At 43.0% G+C, this 9,827-nt stretch overlaps 1 protein-coding gene across 1 annotated transcript in view; it reads left to right on the top strand.

Moving 5' to 3' along the window:
- The window catches only part of rigi (RNA sensor RIG-I), a 9,661-nt gene extending 7,884 nt beyond the window's left edge, over positions 1-1,777 (top strand). Inside the window, exons 16-20 of the mRNA XM_083674257.1 lie at positions 224-372; positions 574-720; positions 869-1,036; positions 1,123-1,264; positions 1,360-1,777. Of these exons, the coding sequence (XP_083530383.1) occupies positions 224-372; positions 574-720; positions 869-1,036; positions 1,123-1,264; positions 1,360-1,376 (623 nt within the window). The 3' untranslated portion in view covers positions 1,377-1,777. The remainder of the gene's footprint in view (positions 1-223; positions 373-573; positions 721-868; positions 1,037-1,122; positions 1,265-1,359) is intronic.
- Positions 1,778-9,827: the final 8,050 nt, after the last annotated feature.

Genomic DNA, 9,827 nt, shown 5'->3' with positions numbered 1-9,827 from the left:
AAAAGCATATTGAGTTGATCAAATCTGCTCAAATGCCTCTGATTGGGAATGCCTTGTGGAACACTATAATTGACCATGGTTGTGTTGTGGTTGTGTTCAGGTCATGAATGCCTTGTGGAACACTATAATTGACCATGGTTGTGTTGTGGTTGTGTTCAGGTCGTGAATGCCTTGCGGAACACTATAATTGACAGTACCATGGTTGTGTTGTGGTTGTGTTCAGGTCGTGGCAGGGCGGAGGGCAGTAAGTGTATTCTGGTCTCTGACAAGAAGGAGCGCATCGACAAAGAGAAACAGAACATGCAGAAAGAGAAGATCGTGGACAGTGCTGTCAAGAGTCTACAGGCTGCACCCGCAGAGATGCTCCGCAAGGTAGGACACACACTCACACACACACCCACACACACACACACACACACACACACACACACACACACACACTGGCGACTCGTTTCCTCGGTTTCTAGAATAACATTTTGTGGCGTGTGAGATTAAGATGTGTGTGTCTGTGTGCGTGCGTACGTTTGTGTGTGTCTGTATGTGCACGCGTGTGTACGTGTGTGTGTGTGTTAGATCGAGGTGTTCCAACGGGAGGACAAGGTGCGGAGGCAGCATGTCAGGTTGACCCCAGAACGACCCCGGACGGAGGGAAGCTTCGAGCTGATGTGTGCCAAGTGCAAGAAATCAGCCTGCTACTCTGACAACATCAGAGTGTTACAGGTAATACACACACACACACACACACACACACACACACACACACACACACACACACATATTATGTTTTTAGCTAAATGTATCTAAAACACAGGGAGGGAAAATGTGGTTGTAATTGTCTTTCTTTCTCTCTCTCTCTCTCTCTCTGTAGGACTCTCACCACATAATTCTAGACCGTTCCTTGTTCTCTCGTGCTCTCGTCAAGCCCCACCCCTGCCCCAAGCCCATAGGCGCCAATAGCATGATGAAGACCAAGAAGCTCTTCTGTCTGAACTGTAAACACGACTGGGGCATAGTAGCCTCCTACCAGACCATCCAGGTACTCTCAAACAGACACACACACACACACACACACACACGAGTTAGTTGTGTCTTACGAGTTAGTTGTGTTGTTGTTTTGTCCAGGACCTGCCTGTCATAAAGATCGATAGCTTCGTGGTTCAAAACTGCGTCACCAAGCAACAGCGTTACTACAGGAAGTGGCGGGAGGTGACATTCATCATGAAGCCCTTCGACATCGCAGAGATACCACAGGACTGGGGCCCGTGTGAGTGTGTGTGTGAGAGAGAGACCTGCTTAATGAAGTTATTTTATTTTATTTTTTATTTTTTTTAAACCTGTTGCTGTGTCTCCTCCCCCTAGTGCCTGAGGACCAATAGGAGCCTTATACCACCTGGAGCAGCGGAGTCATGTAGGGCTGACCAATCGGAGGAGGAGGGGGTGAAGAACAACAAGGAGGGGAGTTATGTCTGTAATTGTATGAAAGCTAATGATATCCTAAATCTTCTGTCAAAGATAAAAAAGCAATGTTACTGATAAATGTCTGTTTCAACCAATCACATTACTGTTTTAGAATGTTGGTTTAGAAGGTTTGTTTTCTTACTGATTCATATGTGATGTGAGAAAAGTCTAAAAAATAATTCAGATCTGTGTTTATGCTTTGCTGAACTGTTAAGGGCTTTTAAAAGACAGGATGTTTTGCAGATGTATATTTCTAATGATTTTAAGCTTTTAATGGTATTTTCACTCTTATTATTCGGCCACTGTATTGGTCTAGTCCTGTATAGATGATCTACAGTTGCTCAAACTATCAACCACCACTGCCGTTGTGCCCTTGAGCAAGGCACTTAACCCCTGACTCCAAGGGTGCCGGAATATGGCTGGCCCAAAGCTCTGTTCTCCCTTGGGGGTGTGCACGTGTGTTGTCTCGGAGGGGGGGGGGTGCAGTGCGTGCGTGCGTGCATGTGTGTGTGTTGTCTCATCCAACAATTGATGAGAATTGATTACATGGGCAATAAACTGTCTTCGGGTTAGGGTTAGTTTGTTATAATAAAGTGTCTCCCTGATACTCAACTGTAGGCCTACCAGTCTGTCATCATCAGATGAACCATAAACTGTCATTTGATGCTCAGTTCCTTTGCAACCTCGTGTCTACTTCTGTGTACTGTCTCTATGAAATCATGATTGAGTAAGTGTTCCCCACATTTAACTTCAATAAAACATTCCAGACAATACTGTGTATTAATTCTGTTGATGATGTTAAAGCGTCGTAACACATGCTGCTAACGAGCATCTTATCCCCCAGGTGGCGCTGTGGGTACGGGCTGTACAAACCGTTAATAATATGTCTAAATGACGATCATATCCGATGGGAGCAGCAGGGTGTGCGGCCCTGGGAGGTGTCAGGCACGGCGCTCACTAACAGGGTCACGCACCTGCTGCCCCGTGGGAGGAAGGAGACGGCGGTAATGAGTCCGAGACTGGAGGATGAAAATAATAATATGGAGCGGAGAACGGGGAGGAGAGAGAATGCATGTCGTGGAGATGATACGAGTCAGGCATCACTCTCACAGAGAGGTGTGTGTGTGTGTGTGTGTGTGTGTGTGTGTGTGTGTGTGCGTGCGTTGACGCGCATTGACCTTGATTGCACTCAGCCTCCTGCAGCCCAGTCTCCTCTATCCACACAAACACACATACACACTTGAATACTTTGTGTTTCCAGTAAAGCATTACAACAATAGAACCCAAAACATACAAAGGTCATACAGATATTCAAGGAAACAAGTAGCACCGTTTTCGCCACACAGCTAAGCTGACGCGGAACAATATCTTGCTTTTTTTCTCTGGGAGGCCTTCCAAATAACAGTACCTTAGCTGACACCTGAAGAAGCCACGGCGACTAAAAACACATACACACACACACACACACACACACACACACACACACACACACACACACACACACAGACGTAGTGTGAACCGTCGACCCACTGCCACTCTCCGGTCCTCTCATCAGACAGTATAACCCTAACCCTAACCCTAACCCTAACCCTAACCCTAACCCTGACTACCTTCAACCAGCAGACTTCGTCTGTTTATACACAACAATGTGAGTGCACACACATTCAGATTCACATACTCATTCTCTCTCACTCTACCCCTCTCTCTCTCTCATGTGTTCATGTTGTGTGGCGCCCCCAGGTGGTGCACCAGGAGAAGCACATCCAGCAGTTCTGGGATCATCACAAGGCCTTATTCCCCGGAGCTCGGCTGGTTGGGCTCCTCCAGCAGGACCAGGCTAGAACTACGGCTGTGTGAGTACCACCTAGAACAGCATTGTAACCACTACAAACACCTACAACAGCCTTAGAGCCACCTAGAACACAGAACAGCCTTAGAACCACCTAGAACGGTATTAGAACCAATACAAACACCTACAACAGCCTTAGAGCCACCTAGAACACAACTAGAACAGCCTTAGAACCACCTAGAACACAACTAGAACAGCCTTAGAACCACCTAGAACAAAACCAGAACCGCCTTAGAACCACCTACAGCCTTAGAACCACCTAGAACAGCCTTAAAACCACCTAGAACACACAACAGCCTTAGACACCATCTGGTACTATTATTATTAATAATAATAATAATAATAATAATAATAATAACATAATAAAATATAATAAAAAAAAAAAATAAAAAAAAATGAAATTTCTACCATTGTGACTGCCAATGGCCGCTGGACTGAGCATTGATTACTTTTTCTTATGATGACTGATGGATAGATGATTCACTTACTTAAACAAATGTATTTGCTGTAAGTCGCTTTGGATAAAGGCGTCTGCTAAATGCCATAAATGTAATATAAATGTAATCTATTTATCATCCAAACCATCTTTAAACTTTTTCCATGACCAGAATAAGACTGCATGAAGTTTCTTCTGGAACTTATTTTTCTAGTTTGAACTATTACTTGGTTGTTTGCTGAGGATTTAATCTAAAGTTTCAGCTTTTATTGACAAACTTGAAGCTGTATTAACTTCTAAGTACATAGTTTAGGACATCTTAAATGAGAGGACTGTTGACAGGAGTACAGCTTCCATTTACACATTACAGTGACTGGAAAGTCTACACCCCCTTTCAAAATGTTGTGTTGCACCAAAGCCTGAAATCAAAACACTTTAAATAAGGATGTTATTTCCCACTGTTCGACACAGCCTACTGGACATTTTCAAATGTAGTCAAATATATATATATATATTTTTTAAAAGCAACAAGAAAGAAGACCTGTTTGCAAAAGTCTACACATCCAATGCCCTCCTAAAATGAGCTGAAATGCAAACATTTCTTCAACAAGTTAGTCAATAAGTTGAATTTATTCCATCTGATTTTGGAATGAATACCCTTATCTTTGTAGGGTCCCTGATTTGAAAAGGAATCTATACACACCATGTTGATGAGGCTGTCACTACCAACTCAGTAAATGTCTACATTTTCTCTTGATTCTGACCAACTCCCAAGTCCCTCCCGGTGAAAAGCATACCACTAACATGATGCAGCTACTGTACCACTAATTTTCACAAGGGATGGTAATGAGTAAGCAAAACCAGAGAAACACATTTCCAACCACTTTTTTACCATATCATTTGAATCCATTGTTGCAAACACAATTATCGATTTGAAATCAATTACATTGTTTTTTATTAAGGTGAGCTGTGAGCTTGACCTGGCTCAGCCTAGGCCAGACAGACCAGTGGTTTTACTCTGACACCCAACATGCGTTTGAAACTTTGTGACTCAACTAACCAGACAGCACTGAAGTGTACAATATCCTCCTGACCCTCTCCGACGCAGGGTAACAGATTTCTTTTCTCCCTTGTTCCTATAGTCCTGCTAGTCTAATATCATGGTTGTTCCCTCTTCCTTAAAGAGGGATGGCTTTTGGTCCAGGGGGCCAATACAGAAATCACATTGGAATGCATAAAAAAAGACAGAAATTCACAACTTCAAATGAAAATACCCAATTTATTATAATTTTTCTGTTGAAGAAAGGGGGAGAGTATATGTGGTTTGTGTGTGTGTGTGTTTGTGGAAGGGGAGGGGGGTCAGGTCAGGGAGTGTGTGTCTGGGGGTGGGGAATGGGAATAAGGGGGTGTTTGGTGGTGAGGGGAGGCGTGTGTGTGCGGAAGGAGGAGGGGTGTGTTGGAGTTGTGGGGAGGGTGTGTTGTGTAGTGGGGAGGGTGTATGCTGGTGTGTGTATGTGTGTGTGAGTGTCACTTAAATGCCATTGTTGTGCACACGCTTGCGTGCTCTCCTCCTTTTCTTGCCGGGCTGGCTCGTGCGGGAGCGTTTGGCTGAGCTGCTGACGTCTCCTGCTTCACTCTGGTCGGCTGCTCTCTTGCGCTTCTTGCTGCCATTTCCATTGGGGGGTCTACCATTGGCTATCAGCCTCCGTCGCATCTTCCCAGGGAGCATTCTGAGGGTCTTGATGACCCATTTAGGCCTGGGAAACTGGTGATACCTTCTCTCTCTAGCGGGGGGACTCTCGACCAGCCCCTGCCCTGTCAGGTTGCAGGGAAGACTGCCTGGCACCTGACTGGCACTGCCCTCCCCGTGCCTCTGCTGCTGAGAATTCTGGGACAGGCCTGGGCACTGTGTGGCCTGCTGGGATATCTGGGGACGCGACCCAGCCTTCTGAGAAGAGTCTTGATATCGAACCCTCTTCAGGATCAGCCTGATGGCACTGGGGTTATTGGGGTCCACAACTGGGAAGGACTCCCACTGGACCACTGGCTTTTTGGCCTTCGAGGAGCGGTGCACATCAGGGTTGTTCAGTTGGTCAGGAGTGAAAAGAGGCAGAGCTGTGGCTGGGCTGTTCCCTTTGGAGACCAGGGACTTGTCTGTTGGGCCACTGCTGCCCTGAAGACCAGGTTTCTTCTTTGACTTACGCTTTCTTCTTATCTGACAGTAGGGAAAGATCATTCTAAATTAACAAGCATAGAAATTACCCAACTTTCAATTAATTTTTCTCTGGGAGTAACAATGTCAACTTTGGGGCACATTATTTTGAATGGCCTAACGTCTATTAATGCCAATTAGGCTACCCATCAATTTTGACATTCACATTTTTCTAGGCTATTTGTCCACCAATAACTGGAGGAAACTTGCTAAGATTATGATTATACAAAAATATGACTCACACTTTTCATTGTAGATATTCCTTTGTGTTGGCTTATAAATTCATAGAGATCCAAGTTTGTCGATAAAAGCTTTTTCGATTGAATCCGTAGGAAGCAATATTTCTGATTCTGAGTTTGTTGGCGCGTATCCAAAGATTCTGGAACTCATCGTCATAATAGATGACATGTGGAAAAGTGCCGCGTCAATATCCATGGTAGCGCGCACCTTATTTCTAAATTAATGTACACAAACAAATAAACATAATTTTTATTTGATAGGCCTACATAGCAGACAATACTTCTTATTAAATACAATCTTATTAAAGAATAAGAGTATGTCTCAGAAAAAAGCATAAAAGACATAAGAGTCGTGTCATGAGTTATATTAAAATCCATCATTAATCAGACAGGGGGCAGAAGAAAAGAACTGTAGCGAAGGTGATTTAGAATGAAGCTGTGATCACCTCCCGCTACAACCTTTCACGTTCCGCCCTTGTGCGTGGCTTTGATGGTGTTAATTTCCCTGCCCGTTACTGTTTTCGCAAGGTCAAAGCCAGTCTCTAAAAGTTTTTTTGAGGAGGCCGCAGCAAAATCATAGCATGGACAGGACCTGAAGTGCATCGCTGCAGTGTGCGCCAAGAATGGTGCGCTATGCACGGTTTTAGATACGCTCCAGTTCGTCTTTTGGCCAGGATATACATTTCTACAACGAATACACGATTTACATGAGATAGGCGTAGCCTACTGTTGCAACTTTAAAGGTATATGTGATATTATTAGGCTAATTCAGACATTCCACCTCGAAATGAATGCTATCCACAACGGATAAATGGTTTTACGCACGATTGTGTTTCTTATAATCGTTACAACTGCAATAGTACATTTCATTTGTTTGAGATTGTAGGTGCATACAGACACATTTTTGAGAATATTTGTTTTTTTCCGGGAAAGAAAACTTGACGGAGAGAAAGCTTATTGACAGAGAAAACCTATTGCGCAGATGTGCAGAAGCAGCTACATACAGTGGCTTCGGAAAGTATTCAGACCCCTTCACCTTTTACACATTTTGTTGTGTTATAGACTCAATTTAAAATGGATTTAAAAAATAGTTTTGCCATCAATCCACACACAATACCCCATAATGACAAAGCGAAACGCCGTTTTTAGAAATGTTTGCACATTTATTAAAACTAAAATACAGAAATACCTCATGTATATAAGGATTCAGACCCTTTGCTATGACACTCAAAAAATGTGCTAAAATGCAAAAAAAATAAAATAATCTTCAACAAGTTGAATTGAATCCATCTGAGTCAAAGGATAATTGTTCATGTGATTTCGGAATGAATATTTTTTGTTTTTATAGTCTCTGGTTTGCATAAGAATCAATTATATTAGGATTAGGATGTCACTACCAACTCAGCAAATTTAATAATTTTCTCTTGATCCTGACAAACTCCCCGGTCCCTGCCGGTGACAAACATACGTAACATGATGCAGCTACCGCTATTCTTCACACAAGAGATGTTGTGGAAACTGCATTGCATGTGCTGGATTTGCACTAAACTTCATGCTTTGTAGTAAAACCAAATAAACACATGTCCAGCCGCTTTCTTTGCTGTATCCCATGAATTCATTGTTGCAAACACAATTCACTATATCACAATTCCAGTGGGTCAGAAGTTTACATACATTAAGTTGACTGTGCCTTTAAACAGATTGGACTGCACACACCCCCTCTGAGACAACACAAGGGAAAACAGAGCTCCTGGCACAGGGTCAGCCATTTTCGTCGCCCCTGGAGCAGTTAGGGGTTAAGTGCCTTGCTCAACAGGCGCAATGGGCACAACGTCAGTGGTAGACACCTTAGATATGATGCCAGCAACCTTCCAGTCACCATCTCACATCCGGCTCCCTCCTGGGGTGGGGATCGAACCAGTGACCTACCGATTGCTGGCCGGCCTTGTTTGAATCCCAGATTTCCCCTTTAAGAAAACTAATGTTATTTTATTATCGAAATGCATAATATGTTATGCTTTTATATTTAGACATATGTGTTCTGCTTTTTAAGGGTTATACAGAGGTATGCATTGATTTCCATACTTTAAATAAGTGTATTCAAGCTTCGCTTATAGAACAACAAATATATTGTTATCATATTGTTATTATAGAACAATGATGTTATGCTTTTACTTGTATTCAGAAATATCTTTGCTTCTTATGAGTTGTTTCCCTATTTTGATATGCATTGTTTTTTCATTAGATTATATTCAAGAGATATTTGCTTTTTAGAAGTATCGTACAATATCTTATTTTTCCATTGATATTAGTCATTAAACCTTTCTTCTTTCTGCTTCGAGCTGTTTTGTTGTTTAATATCATTCGTTTTTTAACATGCAATTACGTGTCAGCATATTTTGATGGCCATTCATACTGTACAGTGTGATCATCTCTCTCTCTCTCTCTCTCTCTCTCTCTCTCTCTCTCTCTCTCTCTCTCTCTCTCTCTCTGCCTGTCTGTCCTTGGCTGTCACTCTCCTGCATGACGTTAACACATGCAGTACACCTATAGACTTAATCTGGTATCATTTAATCAGAGACAGATTATCAGGCTATGAACATCAGCTGCTGGTCTGTGGCCCCCCTCTCTCTCTCTCTCTCTCTCTATTTCTTGGAACTGATAGTAATCTTTAAGCTCAGCAACTTCCTCCGTCTCATATAGATGGTGTGAGGAAGCATCGACATGAACACACCACAGTCATACTAGTACACACACATCTCTACCCTCCAACCCCCCCCCCCTCTCTCTATCTCTCCATCTCTCTCTCTCTCCCACCCCTCTATCTATCTCTCAGTCTCATTTCTTGGAAACAACTGTATGCAGGCTGTTGTTTAGAGATGTGTTGCTGAGTCAGTCGTCAGAACACAAGAAGCACCAGGGGACTAAAATACATAGTATTTACTCTAAAGACTCACTGCTCTAAAGACAGGATGGAACACACTTCACTCTATATGATACTCTGTGAGTACTGTGTGTGTGTGCGTGTGTCTTACTATATGTGTACTGTGTATGACACTGTGGTAGAGTGTCCTCAGAATGCAACAAACAGTAACTCTGTTGTGGAAACTTATGTTGTGTCTACGTGTCCACGTCTACATCGGAACTATGATGAATGTGTGTCACTGTGTCTGTTTCAGTGACGGCCACCTGCATCTACCTGGGACACACTCACAGTGAAGGTGACTGTTCTCCTCACGCGTTTCATCTCTTACCTCATTATAACTCTAATGCTCTCATCGCTTTACGTCTCTCCAGGTTCTCCTATTCTCCCTTCCTCTCTACTCCTCCCCCCTCTCTATCTCTCTCTCCAAAAAAAGCGTGCAGATATTCGGCTGTTAAACCTGATCCCACCGTCATAAAATTGACTAGTGTTCATTATTTAATTTTCCCCATCATCACAGAAACATAGACATAAACAAAATGGGGCAACAAATGAAAACGAAAATGATTCTAATAGATTCTAATTGCTTTATGTGAGATAAATGAAGACTAGTGTGTGCGGTGTGTTTGCTGTTTGTGCGATTTGTGCGGTCAAAAAACTATACAGTACAGTCAAAACACCCCTGGACCTCCGATCACTCCAGCGCTGAA

This window comes from Argentina silus (assembly GCF_951799395.1).
Source record: "Argentina silus genome assembly, chromosome: 1".
In the NCBI taxonomy this organism is placed as follows: Eukaryota; Metazoa; Chordata; class Actinopteri; order Argentiniformes; family Argentinidae; genus Argentina; species Argentina silus.
Note: the sequence above shows the minus strand (reverse complement) of the source record. Positions and strands in the feature narration are given on the sequence as shown.